Source organism: Salvelinus alpinus, chromosome 23 (assembly GCF_045679555.1).
Source record: "Salvelinus alpinus chromosome 23, SLU_Salpinus.1, whole genome shotgun sequence".
In the NCBI taxonomy this organism is placed as follows: Eukaryota; Metazoa; Chordata; class Actinopteri; order Salmoniformes; family Salmonidae; genus Salvelinus; species Salvelinus alpinus.
The window spans coordinates 22,888,370-22,902,846 of NC_092108.1; the positions used below are offsets into that span (position 1 = coordinate 22,888,370).

General features: G+C 41.7%; 1 protein-coding gene across 3 annotated transcripts in view; it reads right to left on the reverse strand.

Annotated features, from left to right (window-relative positions):
* The window catches only part of LOC139550594 (arf-GAP with GTPase, ANK repeat and PH domain-containing protein 3-like), a 262,197-nt gene that overhangs the window by 57,708 nt on the left and 190,012 nt on the right, over nt 1-14,477 (reverse strand). For all 3 annotated transcript variants that reach the window (XM_071361567.1, XM_071361566.1, XM_071361565.1), the window contains exons 11-12: nt 10,907-11,078; nt 658-810 (exon numbers count right to left, since the gene is read on the reverse strand). In XM_071361567.1, the coding sequence (XP_071217668.1) occupies nt 658-810; nt 10,907-11,078 (325 nt within the window). The remainder of the gene's footprint in view (nt 1-657; nt 811-10,906; nt 11,079-14,477) is intronic.

The window sequence follows — 14,477 nt, forward strand, 5'->3', positions numbered from 1 at the left end:
AATTTTCCTATTGCGGAGAGAGTGAGGGGGGGAGAGGAGCCAACACGCACAGCAAATGTATTATTTTACTTCACTCAAGTGCGCTGGCAAGACTCTGTGATGGGGTGGGAGGGAAGCGGAGTTAGGGTGCTGGGATGGCAAATAACCTTCACTCACTTCCTCTCCACCATCATCTTTCGCTTCTGTAAGATAACAGTAGGCGAAAAGGTCACAGCGATCAAAAGCCTGATTACCTCATTATGAAAACGAGCTTTGTTCTATTCCACCTCTTCACCAATACCAGGGTCCTATTCATTAGGCACCAAATGGAAGAAAACGGACTGAAACAAGGAGGGACTACCTGAACTTTTCCAATAAGAAACACTTGTTTTCCTCTGCAAAAGGTTTTGCTACAGTGTGCCGTAATGAATACGAACGGCTATTGCACCTCCACTGATATGACTGTACCAGGTCTGTTCTGGACGTTTTCTATTGTTCATTGTGTCGTGTGTCACCATCTCGCTACATCTATTTCAATGACATCGAGTGGCTGAGACTTCATTGAGTAAATAGTGGGAGTGGAGTTGTGGAAGAAGGAGCAGGGAAGATGGAGTAAAAAAGGAGGAGGAAGAAAAGGTGGAGGGATGATGACATGGGAGGTGTGGTCGTCAGTCTCACCGGTCCCGGTGCTTGCACTGGTGTTGATGACGGCCTCGTTCCATTGGTCAGCGCTGGACACAGAGAAGGAGCGTTGGTGCATGCCGTCTTTACTTCCCCCGCCGACCGAATGCTCTGACTGGAGGGACGTACTACTGTTAGAGTGGGGCGCACCTGGAGAGAGAGAGAGAGAGAGCGAGAGCGAGAGCGAGAGCGAGAGCGAGAGCGAGAGAGAGAGAGAGAGAGAGAGAGTGTCATGCATCATCATCTCATGTACCTGTACAAAGAGGTGCATTTCACTGAGGTTACAATCTCTTTTGCAAATTCAATTGTATGTTGCATCAAACAAGCCATATTTGTTAATAACAAGTGCAGTTCTCTTTCTGTTTTTCTTTTTATCTGTACGAGAACAGACATTATAGTAAAGTTGCACAATGCTGCCGCCCCCTTTCTTGTGTTCATCTCTCTGTGTTACATGTGTAAACCCTCCACCCCTTCCCTGCCTTCCCCCATCTCCCCCTCTCCCCCGCCTGTCTCTAATTAGCCCTTAATTAACAAGATACACTCTGATCGCTAATTATCTCGCCTCATCCTTTTGACTGCCACATCCATCTCTCCCGCCGTCGGCAAGCGGCAGGCCCCCTCTCTCTCCCCGACTTCCAATCAGGCAAACCACGGACGTCTCTTTGCCTGTCTGCCTGCCTCCATTTACTAATTCATGGGCTAGGCAGCACCGTGTGGGGTCCTTCCCTCCTGTTCCTGTCTGGACAGCCACACAACACAACAGATACTGACTTGACTTCTTCTAGCACAGTGTTCTAATATAAAAATATATATGTATTTTCATCCAATGAAATTAGTCTATGATAATTATTTTATTTTAACCAAAACGTTATCCACCATTCCCTGTACAAAATCACAATCAAATGTAACTAAATAAGTCATTCATGGTTGATTCTGAGTCAAATGATATACAGTACATGGTATTCATCAGTAAATCAACAGACTTATAAGATCAAGTATGGGTTTTTATTGTCAGAGCTGCAATAGAGAATACTATACTACTATAAAGTTACCCATGAGCATTTGTTACCACACATTAAGCCCAACTAGAGATAATAGAGTGGATGAGTCATCTCTGAAATGTAACAAGATGCTCTACTCCTTAGGTTGTAGTAAAAACAAAAGGGAGTTATCAACTATATTATAATTTCTGCTGGGTATTCTCCAAGATATGATAGACTAGAAGCAATAATTGAGCATCAGTTTAATATAACTTAATCTACTGACAGCAAAGACTGCTCTGAAAGGGTAGCAGTAAAACACTTTGTTTTGGTAAAAGTCACATAATATGTATTGTGTTACTTGTAACACATCAAGGACTTTTGTTTACAATTATGAGACGTAAAAAATATATATTATTCAGATTGAGGTTTAACAACAATAACAGTAGCCAGATATAATATACTGTGTGTAAAGTAAACCAAGCGCCGCGGTGCTCTTGTTAGGATAAGACGTCCTTCTCATTAGCGAGAGTAATAAGTGTATCAAATTCACATAATCATGTCTAATTGGTATCAGTAATTATCTTGTTGGGCCCGGGAATATTAATCTTCAGGTCCCAGAGGGGAAGGAGTGGGATCGCAGAGAGAGAGGAGAGGGAAAGAGAGAGAACCATGCAGGGGAGTGCTGGCTGAATTAGCATCCCCAAACCAGGGCATTGGAGAGAGGGGAGAGATTATCTGATGAAGAATCATGGTGGAAAGATGCAGTAAATTTGAACAAAATCCCTCACATGTGTGTTTAATCATTGTTGATGGGGGGGACAATTTTGAGGTAATTTTGAGTGAGTTACTGACTGATGGCATGAGCTGGCATATTTGAAAATCCCAAAATTAAGTGAGTTTATTTGTAAATATATATATATATATATATACATATATATATATACATATATATATATATATATACAGTGGGGAGAACAAGTATTTGATACACTGCCGATTTTGCAGGTTTTCCTACTTACAAAGCATGTAGAGGTCTGTAATTTTTATCATAGGTACACTTCAACTGTGAGAGACGGAATCTAAAACAAAAATCCAGAAAATCACATTGTATGATTTTTAAGTAATTCATTTGCATTTTATGGCATGACATAAGTATTTGATCACCTACCAACCAGTAAGAATTCCGGCTCTCACAGACCTGTTAGTTTTTCTTTAAGAAGCCCTCCTGTTCTCCACTCATTACCTGTATTAACTGCACCTGTTTGAACTCGTTACCTGTATAAAAGACACCTGTCCACACACTCAATCAAACAGACTCCAACCTCTCCACAATGGCCAAGACCAGAGAGCTGTGTAAGGACATCAGGGATAAAATTGTAGACCTGCACAAGGCTGGGATGGGCTACAGGACAATAGGCAAGCAGCTTGGTGAGAAGGCAACAACTGTTGGCGCAATTATTAGAAAATGGAAGAAGTTCAAGATGACGGTCAATCACCCTCGGTCTGGGGCTCCATGCAAGATCTCACCTCGTGGGGCATCAATGATCATGAGGAAGGTGAGGGATCAGCCCAGAACTACACGGCAGGACCTGGTCAATGACCTGAAGAGAGCTGGGACCACAGTCTCAAAGAAAACCATTAGTAACACACTACGCCGTCATGGATTAAAATCCTGCAGCGCACGCAAGGTCCCCCTGCTTAAGCCAGCGCATGTCCAGGCCCGTCTGAAGTTTGCCAATGACCATCTGGATGATCCAGAGGAGGAATGGGAGAAGGTCATGTGGTCTGATGAGACAAAAATAGAGCTTTTTGGTCTAAACTCCACTCGCCGTGTTTGGAGGAAGAAGAAGGATGAGTACAACCCCAAGAACACCATCCCAACCGTGAAGCATGGAGGTGGAAACATCATTCTTTGGGGATGCTTTTCTGCAAAGGGGACAGGACGACTGCACCGTATTGAGGGGAGGATGGATGGGGCCATGTATCGCGAGATCTTGGCCAACAACCTCCTTCCCTCAGTAAGAGCATTGAAGATGGGTCGTGGCTGGGTCTTCCAGCATGACAATGACCCGAAGCACACAGCCATGGCAACTAAGGAGTGGCTCCGTAAGAAGCATCTCAAGGTCCTGGAGTGGCCTAGCCAGTCTCCAGACCTGAACCCAATAGAAAATCTTTGGAGGGAGCTGAAAGTCCGTATTGCCCAGCGACAGCCCCGAAACCTGAAGGATCTGGAGAAGGTCTGTAGGGAGGAGTGGGCCAAAATCCCTGCTGCAGTGTGTGCAAACCTGGTCAAGAACTACAGGAAACGTATGATCTCTGTAATTGCAAACAAAGGTTTCTGTACCAAATATTAAGTTCTGCTTTTCTGATGTATCAAATACTTATGTCATGCAATAAAATGCAAATTAATTACTTAAAAATCATTCAATGTGATTTTCTGGATTTTTGTTTTAGATTCCGTCTCTCACAGTTGAAGTGTACCTATGATAAAAATTACAGACCTCTACATGCTTTGTAAGTAGGAAAACCTGCAAAATCGGCAGTGTATCAAATACTTGTTCTCCCCACTGTATATTATATATATGGATGATCTATATGGATGATTCATCAAATTGAAAAATAAAAAAATATCACTTCTCTAAGATAAGTGGTAGTACTAGTGAATAAAATATAACTGCTTCGCATTATGTTATGTATTTCAATGCGACGGTTACATTCAATATTTCAATACCTCAATTAATTTAGACAACTTGCTCAACATAAAATCACTGCTACTAAAGTTCTAATAATAACTAAACTGGGCCTCAACGCCAACTTTAAAACAGAAGTGAGAATCAGAAGTGAAACATTTTCTGACCAAAATGCATCAAATACACCAGCGACAAATTCTGACTCCGTTTCTGCCTTTCACACTGCACACTAGCATCCAAGATATAACTTGATGGATCATTGTATTGTCTAAAGTTAAAGCAGAAGAGAAAGACAACATTTACAAGCTTCGATATTTTGACAAGATACTCTTGTCTAATATTCGAATACTATTTCTATGAGGCAGATAGAAAACATTCTCCCCTGACGCGACCAGCTGATTATAGCTCCGGTGTAATTACATTATACGCTGCTTTATGCAGAAGTGGTCTAGGTCTGCTCTGTGGGGACTAATTGATGGATCCATGTTTAATTCATTAATCATTAGCATCACAACTGACAATTAGACATGATTGTTACTTGAAATTTTAAATATGAATCCATACAGGGTTTGTGTATTTATTTAGCTATTCATTGTTCCCCTTTCGGACGGCCAAGAGTCAAACTACATGTTGGGATATGTTGGTGGGCCTTGTACCATCAGGTATATATACCATCAGTGAACCTTAAAGCAACGCAACAGCCAAAAGATCTACTGAAAATATCAACATCTTAGCAAAGTTACAGCGCCTTCAGAAAGTATTCACAACCCTTGACTTCTCCGACATTTTGTTGTGTTACAAAGTTGGATTAGAATTGATTTTAATTGTAATTTTTTGTCAACGATCTACAAAAAATACTGTAATGTCGAAGTGTAAGAAAAATTTGAACATTTCTAAAACAAATTGGAAAAATAAAACACTAATATATCTTTATTAGATAAGTATTAAACCCCCTGAGTCAATACATGTTAGATTCAACTTTGGCAGTGATTACAGTTGTGAGTCTTTCTGGGTATGTCTCTAAGAGCTTTGCACACCTGGATTGTACAATATTTGCACATTATTCTTTAAAAAATTCTTCAAACTCTGGCAAGTTGTTGTTGATCATTGCTAGACAGCCATTTTCAAGTCTTGTCATAGATTTTCAAGCAGATTTAAGTCAACACTGTAACTAGGGCACTCAGGAACATTCAATGTCATCTTAGTAAGCAACTCCAGTGTATATTTGGCCTTGTGTTTTAGGTTATTGTCAAGTTGAAAAGTGAATTTGTCTCCCAGTGTCTGTTGGAAAGCAGATAGAACCAGGTTTTCCTCTAGGATTTTGCCTGTGCTTAGCTCTACTCCATTTATTTTTATCCTACAAAAGCTCCCTAGTACTTGCCAATGACAACCATACCCATAACATGATGCAGCCACCACCATGCTTGAAAAAATGAAGAGTGGTACTGAGTGATGTGCTGTGTTGGATTTTCCCCAAACATAACTATTGTATTCAGGACATAAAGTTAATTTCTTACCCACATTTTTTGCAGTTTTACTTTAGTGCCTTATTGTAAATAGGACGCATGTTTTGGAATATTTTTGTCCGTACAGGCATCCTTCTTTTCACTCTGTCAACAATTAGGTTAGTATTGTGGAGTAACTACAATGTTGTTGATCCATCCTCAGTTTTATCCTATCACAGCAATTCAACTCTGTAACTATTTTAAAGTCACCATTGGCCTCATGGTGAAATCCCTGAGTGGTTTCCTTCCTCTCCAGTATGTATCTTTGTAATGACTGGGTGTATTGATACACCATCCAAAGTGTAATTAATAACTTCACCATGCTCAAAGGGATATTCAATGTCTGCTTTTTACATTTTTACCCATCTACCAATAGGTGTCCTTCTTTGCGAGGCATTGGAAAACCTCCCTGGTCTCTGTGGTTGAATCTGTGTTTGAAATTCACTGTTCGACTGAGGAAGCTTACAGATAATTGTATGTTTGGGGTCATTCAAAAATCATGCTAAACATTATATTATCCATGCTACTTATTACGTGACTTGTTTAGCAAATGTTTACTCCTGAACCTAATTAGGCTTGCCATAACAAAGGGGTTGAATAATTATTGACTCAAGACATTTCACCTTTTCATTTTTAAATAATTTGTAAAAATGTCAAAAAATGTAATTCCACTTTGACATTATGGGGTATTGTGTGTAGGCCAGTGACTAAACATCTCAATTGAATCCATTTTAAATGCAGGCTGTAACAAAAGGTGGAAGAAGTCAAGGAGTGTGAATACTTTCTGAAGGCACTGTGTATGGATGGAGCTGTTTATCGATCTGTTATTCTTGCGAGTGAATAAAACGTGTTCCCTTTGTCTACGTAACACAATTCTATTTTCAAACACCATACACATTTCCTGACTGGCATTGCGGTCTTCCACCTCAGACACAATACACCACATCACCATAAACCTGTTAATTTTGTCATTCTGTCTCAGACATGTAGAACATTGGGGGTCCACAAAACCTTTATTACCCAGGACCCTATTCCCTGCCATCCATTCTCCTTTAGTAAATGTCTGGAGGTAAATGTTGGTAGTGATGAACTACAGCCCAATCCTTAGACAATCACACACCAATGACCTGTCATATCTATTCAACTGGCTAGTCACTTAGGCTGAATTTACACAAGGTACTGTAGACATACTGTCATTACAAAAAAACAAACTACTGTAAAAAGAAGAAACTTGGTGTCAAAACTTTCTGTATCATTTGGGGATTCACATTGGCAGTTCCACCTGCATGTTAATAGAAATGTCCAAAAGCTCTACCGCAATCATGTAAGCCTATATCTGCATTCAAAAATGTATATAATTATGTTCATTTGACAAATATAACTAAGTGTGTAGGAGAGAGCGTAAAGGAGTGTTTTCCATGCTAAGCAGCAGCAGCGGGGCTGGCTCTGGCTGGGGCTGTAATCTAAGTAGAAGGGATGGATTAGCGGGTAGCTACAGAACGGCGGTAGCGGTAACGTCATCTTGCCTCTCATTTCTCTTTGGGCCGGCGCAGCCAGGCGTACCGTCAGAGGACTGATGAGCCGTGAAGCAGAGGCCTGACCCCACTGTGGAGTTGTTGCCATTATGTACAAGTATCAGGATAATGAGGCATTAATGCTAATGTGGGGGATGGAAGGAGGGAAGGGGGAAAGTAGGAAAGAAGGGAAGGGGGAAAAGAGCACATCCTCTGTGTCTGGAGGAGGGAAGGGGATAATGGGGGAAGGAGGGAAGGGGGTAATGGGGGAAGGAGGGAAGTAGGAAAGGAGGGAAGTAGGAAAGGAGCACATCATCTGTGTCTGGAGCCGTGTAATCCACCATCACTATTATCACTATCACTACTGCCTAATGCCGCTCGCCACCCCTGAAAGCTTCCCCCCACACTCCCCTCTGTGGCTCAGCCATGTCATCTAATCCTCCCCCCTCATCCAGCCGCCTCCTCGTCAGGAGCCATTAGACAGTCACCACACCCACACATCAGGCCCCGACACTGGGCTGGTGGCCACTGAGACAGAGGCATAACCTAATGGTGGTCAGTGAGTCAGTGCCCAGTGGTTGGACTGTATGTATGCAGCCCAGAGCAAGATGCAGACTCACTGGTTTACAATGTAAGAGGGAGGACCTGTACAGCACACTCAACCCCCCCCCCTTCGCTTTTCCACATACATCTCTGCCGCTCATACGATTTATTAAAACTGATGGGCCACATTAATACTTTGATACAATGTATCTGTCGTGGGTAAAACGGTTCCGCTGAACACTCAGACAGAGGAGAAGGAATTAGGCCTGCACACGCTTTTACTCATGGACACGTGTTTATTCATTTAGTCTTTGTCTCCATCTCTCTCTCTTCTCCTCTCCATCTTCTTCCCATCTCTCTCTCTTCCTCCTGTAATTCTAAAGGTCTTTAGATCCAGGTAGTGAATGAATTACCAAAGGCAAAGACAGGGTTGTGATTCAGACACCATGAATGACAAATTACTCCTTTGTTCCCTTCATCAATTGCATGCCTAATGAAATCAAACTCACTCCGATCGCATCATCAGGAGAGGGTGCTCCAACGGGAGAAGACCTGCCCTGATTTGTAACCTTTCTCTCCTAATTGGAGATGAACTAAAATCGCTTTCGTATTGTTCCCCTCCCAGACGCAAAAAAATTGCGAGAATCTGTAGTATGAGTTGTCTCAACAGCATCCTTTACTAGCTCTGTATTTACAACAGAGTTAAACAATATACCCATGCAAACACAGGTAAAAAAAAAAGGAATAAAGGACACATTTTTCTTTCTTTTTTCTCTTTAAAAAAACCCAGCATTTGGCCTCTTTTTCAGGGCCCCATAACCACTCCTCTCCCCATCTCCCCTCTCTCTTTCCTCCCTCCTACAGATTCAGACACCTCTGCTCTCTTCTCCCTCCTCCTGAAGGTTAATTGTTTATGAGTTGGAAGTTGGAACGTGACCTCCACCCCCTGTTTCACTCTGTAAACTCCTAAATCTTCTCAGGCATTTGAATAATTAACCTCTTGAGTGGGGTCCTGATGGTCAAATCTTGGCCAGGATCAACAAAATAAGTAAGGGCTGGGCCACAAGTGGTCCCTACTGGCCAGTCTGTCTATTCCACTACTGCACAATCCAATTAGCTACATCCATGGCAGGAGGTAACAGACACTGCTCCTCGGCCGATGGAGGACGCCCTCATTACCCCCCTCTCCTTTATCCCTCTCCCCACATCACCCCCCTCTGGGGACCACTCTGCTAATTAGTAATAATTACTCTTAGTAATAATTAATCCTAACCCCTAAATTTAATCACTGGTTTCTCCTCGCCTCTCTGGGCCTAGCTGCCAGTTCCTGCTAAAGCTCCCTCCAGCTTCCAGTGGCACAGCCAGCTCTGTCTATTTATAGGCCTGTGTGGACCGAAGGAAGGAAGGCATTGGTACTGGCAGGACACAGGACAAGCAAGGCAAGCCCCCTGGATGGAATTTAGGTCAGAGCTAAAATTCAACATCTGGACAAAATAAAATTGTCCTTCGATGGAAAATTCTTATTTTTGTATTTTATAATGATTATTATGAACAAATTAATCATATTTAGATCATTTAAAAGGGCAATCTGTCTATGAATTTGAGAGTGGTTACATTTCTCGAGCCATATCCCTCAGCTTTTTACTGAAACAGTGGCAGGGATAACGCTATGTAATTGTTTCTACTATAGACATTAAAACCAGTAGATGGTGATAGCGCTGACGTCATCCATGTATTCCTATGGAAAACTCCCGATGGCGCATGAAGCCGGAAATATTTGAATCGTGTTGTATTGCTGAATGGCACCAAAAACAAAATCGCTAAGGATCATGGTGAAAGTGGGCGTAACTATCAAAGGATCATGGCCGATGTAGTCATTTTCATTCTGCCTGAGAGAGTCAACCTTAACGTCTATGGCAAGAGGGCGCGAGCCTCCTCGTAGCCTGTCCTCCCGTGATTTGTCTTTGTCAGCACGTGGTCCTGTGTGACGACAAATGTAGTCCGAATGAATCACTATTTAATTTAATATCTCAATTTGTAGCGAACTTTAAAATAATTCACAGTGGGGATGAAACTTGATCATAATTAAATCATTTTAGAGGCCAAAGAATGGTTTGGCTGTTCTGGCGATCGTAATTTACATAGGCTTTCTAGGGCAAACCAGGGTTTTTTGGCACCACTAAGTTCCTACGCAGTAGCCGACCAGTAGAGCTTGTGACTTCACAAGTTGATTGGCCCTTTAAGATAGAATTTAATAGCCTTATAAGCACTCCTTCAGTAATCATATCATTGTGTTAGCTCATCTGCATCTGCATAATGACATTGTACCAAAATCTAAAGAGTTTTCACATAAATACAGCAATAAAATACATATTACATGATCATTACATATTTCACCTATTAAAATTTACTTTATTGTATCCTCTGGGCAGTGAATGGTATTAGTGTCTCTGAAGAACCTCTATTGAGTTTCTGCTGGACCGGACATGAAGTCGATAGAGATTTACATACAGTTGAACTGGGCATCAGGTTGCTTAGCTTAAGTTATTCAGTTGCTAGCTTTTTGCACATACCTCGGTCTGTGGTTGTTGAAAGTGTTTGGTTGGGTTCTGGAGCAAGGTAGTTGTTCCTATAGCCGCAGATCGAAAATCTGATTATTTTACTCCCAAACCTGACCATAACTGTTAAGAGGAGGAATAAATATCTGACCCTGTATCAGTGGTTAGTAGGCAACTTCTACCTACTCTGTTTGTCTGTATTATAACAGGTGTGGATTCCTCAAAACTGAAGAGCAGACTTGAGTCAAATACTTTTTAAATATATGCAAGTAAGTGTGCTTAATTTAACTTAATTTGCTTTTTGTGGACTATTCTATTTGTTCCACTGTAACATGGAAATTAAATAAAGGGTAGCTTATCATTTAAAAAAATATAATTTGACATATGTTTTTGACCCAGGTCTGGTAGAGGTCTGGCATGGACCCAGAGTGGTGACTAGGGTGGCCCTCTTACCTGTAGTGCCCACTCCTAGCTGCAGGGTGCTACGGTCCTTGGTCAGCCCGTTGGTCTTGGGGCTGGCAGTGGGGGCGATGGTGGTGATCGCTCTGGGTGGTCGCTTCCCTGGCACCTTGACCGTGGTCCTCAACAGGTCAATCTCTTTACCGTGCACATTCTGCATGTAGTCCTGGAACACACATCACAAAACACACTGAGTCAATCTCATTAGTCTAAACGTGGATTATCATGAAAAACCTTTAAAAACGACAAACTGCCCGTATGATATAACTTCTATCCTGACATACAGTACCAAAAGTGACTGACAAATAGCCATTTCAGAACATTACCTGTGCCCACGCTGCCTCACAAACTAGCTCAGTTATAGACTTAATGAGTAGACCAGGACCCTCCAATCCTGTTCCTGCAGAGCTACCATCCTGTAGGTTTTCACACCAACCCTAATCTAACGCACATGACTCTAATAATTAGCTGATTGATAAGCTGAATCAGGTTAGTTACATCTGGGGTTGGAGCAAAAACCTACAGGAGGTTAGCTGTCCAGGAAGAGGGTTGGAGAACCATGGATTAGACTAATGAATGCAAACAGTCTCATTCTCTCTCATAACGATTTGGATTTAAAACAACATCACCACCCCAAATGGACGAGGAAGGGAAGCCAAGGTGAAAATCATTGAGCTCAGCAGAAAAAGCCAGAGGAGAACTCTCCGCTCTGCCTTTTGCCTGGTATGTCCCCCCTCCATCTCTTCCTTTCCTTTATCTCTCCCTCAATCTTTCTCCTTCCTTTATCAGGGTTCCATAAAGCACTCATCTCTTCCCCTGCCTCCTCTCTAATTACCCAGCCAGCTAGCGCTCCTCGCTCTCATTTCATTTTATTGCCGGAATTAACAGCCAGATCGAAGCGTGCAAAGCTATTAAGATGTGTGATTAAGCCACATTCAATTAGTTTCTACAAACAATTTAATTGATGTAGCAGATAGAATTAACAGAAGGTGATTGTGTGGATGGCTTGGCTGACTGTGAAATTAAAGGGATCCTCGCACTCTTGTTCCGTATCTCGCTCTCCCCTTCCCACCTTCTCGCTCTCTCTCTTTCCCGCTCTCTCCCTCCCACCTTCTCTCCCGCTCTCCCTCCCACCTCTCCCCCCGCTCTCTCTCTCCCTCCCACCTTGTCTTCCACTCTCTCCCCCCTCCCACCTACTCTCCCCTGCTCTCTCTCTATCACCTTCTCTCCCTTTCTACCACTTTCTCTTCCTCCCTCCCACATTCTCTCCCTCCCACTCTCTCTGCTTGGTAACTCAGAATGGTAGTAAACATGTGTCTGCTAATGTAACAGTGGTTCCTGTTCTACCTCAGCTCTGGTCAGTGAGTTAGCAGACAGACACTCAAGACAGAGTTTGTAGACAATGTCCTGATAAACTACGATAGCTATAATGAGCAGCTAGCTGGTCAGTTACATACATCACTGTAATACTACACTGCTCTGCTAATAATGGCTACTAAGTTAAGCCATTACCACCCAGTCAATAAAATAATATAATAAAAACAAATGTAATCAATTCATGTTGCATGCAAATGACAATATTTCTAGTATACAGTGCATTCGGGAAGTATTCAGACAGACCCCTTCCCTTTTTCCACATTTTGTTAAGTTACAGACTTACTCTAAAATGGATCAAATAAAATCCTCATCAATCCACACACAATACCCTGTAATGACAAAGCTAAAATAGGTTTTTACAAATTTTTGCAAATAAAAACAGAAATACCTTATTTACATAAGTATACAGACCTTTTGCTATGAGACTCAAAATTGTACTCAAGTTTTTGTATTTGTATTTAATATGGATCCCCATTAGCTGCTGCCAAGGAAGCAGCTACTCTTCCTGGGGTCCAGCAAAATTAAGGCAGTTTATACAATTTTAAAAACATTACAATACATTCAGACTGTGTGCCCTCAGGCCCCTACTCCACCACTACCACATATATACTGTTTGTGTATAGTGCGTATGCTATCATGTGTGTGTGGGTATGTGCCTATGTTTGTGTTGCTTCAGAGTCCCCGCTGTTCGATAACATGTTTTTTTATCTTTTTTTTTTTTTTTTTTATCTAATTTTACTGCTTGCATGAGTTACTTGATGTGGAATAGAGTTACATTTAGTTATGGCTCTATTTAGTACTGTGCCCCTTCCATAGTCTGTTCTGGACTTGGGGACTGTGAAGACACCTCTTGTGGCATGTCTTGTGGGGTGTGCATGGGTGTCCGAGCTGTGCGCCAGTAGTTCAACAAGTCAATACCTCTAATAAATACAAGTAGTGATGAAGTCAATCTCTCCTCCACTTTAAACCAGGAAAGATTGACAAGCATATTATTAACGTTAGCTCTCTGTGTACATCCAAGGGCCAGCCGTGCTGCTCTGTCCTGAACCAATTGCAATTTTCCTAAGTCCTTTTTTGTGGTACCTCACCACACGACTGAACAGTAGTCCAGGTGTGACAAAACTAGGGCCTGTAGGACCTGCCTTGTTGACAGTGCTGTCAAGAAGGTAGAGCAGAGCCTTATCACAGACATAATTCTCCCCATTTTAGCTACTGTTGTATCAATATGTTTTGACCATGACAGTTTACAATTCAGAGTAACTCCAAGCAGTTTAGTCACCTCAATTTCCACATTATTTATTACAAGATTTAGTTGAGGTTTAGGGTTTAGTGAATGATTTCTCCCAAATACAATGCTTTTAGTTTTAGAAATATTTAGGACTAACTTATTCCTTGCCATCCACTCTGAAACTAACTGCAACTCATTGTTAATTTTTGCAGTTATTTCAATCGCTGTAGTAGCTGACATGTATAGTGTTGAGTCATCCGCAAACATAGACACTCTGGCTTTCCTCAAAGCCAGTGGCAATTCATTAGTAAAGATTGAAAAAAAGTAATGGACCTAGAAAGCTGCCTTGGGGAATTCCTGATTCTACCTGGATTATGTTGGAGAGGCTTCCATTAAAGAACACCCTCTGTGTTCTGTTAGACAGGTAACTCTTTATCCATAATATAGCAGGGGGTGTAAAGCCATAACACACAAGTTTTGCCATCAGCAGACTATGATCGATAATGTTAAATGCTGCACTGAAGTCTAACAAAACAGCCCCCACAATCTTTTTATCATCAATTTCTCTCAGCCAATCATCAGTCATTTGTGTAAGTGCTGTGCTTGTTGAATGTCCTTCTCTATAAGCATGCTGAAAGTTAGTCAATTTGTTTACTGTAAAATAGCATTGGTCAAACAGCATTTTTCCCAAAAGTTTACTAAGGGTTGGTAACAGGCTGATTGGTCAGCAATTTGAGCCAGTAAAGGGGGCTTTACTATTCTTAGGTAGAATTTTACTTTTGCTTCCCTTCAAACCTGAGGGCAAACACTTTCTAGTTGGCTTAAATTGAAGTTGTGGCAATATCGTCCGGTATTATCCTCAGTAATTTTCCATTCCGGTGGCTTGTGATTGTTGATAGACAACAATAATTTTTTCACCTCTTCCACACTAACTTTACGGAATTTAAAATGACAATGATT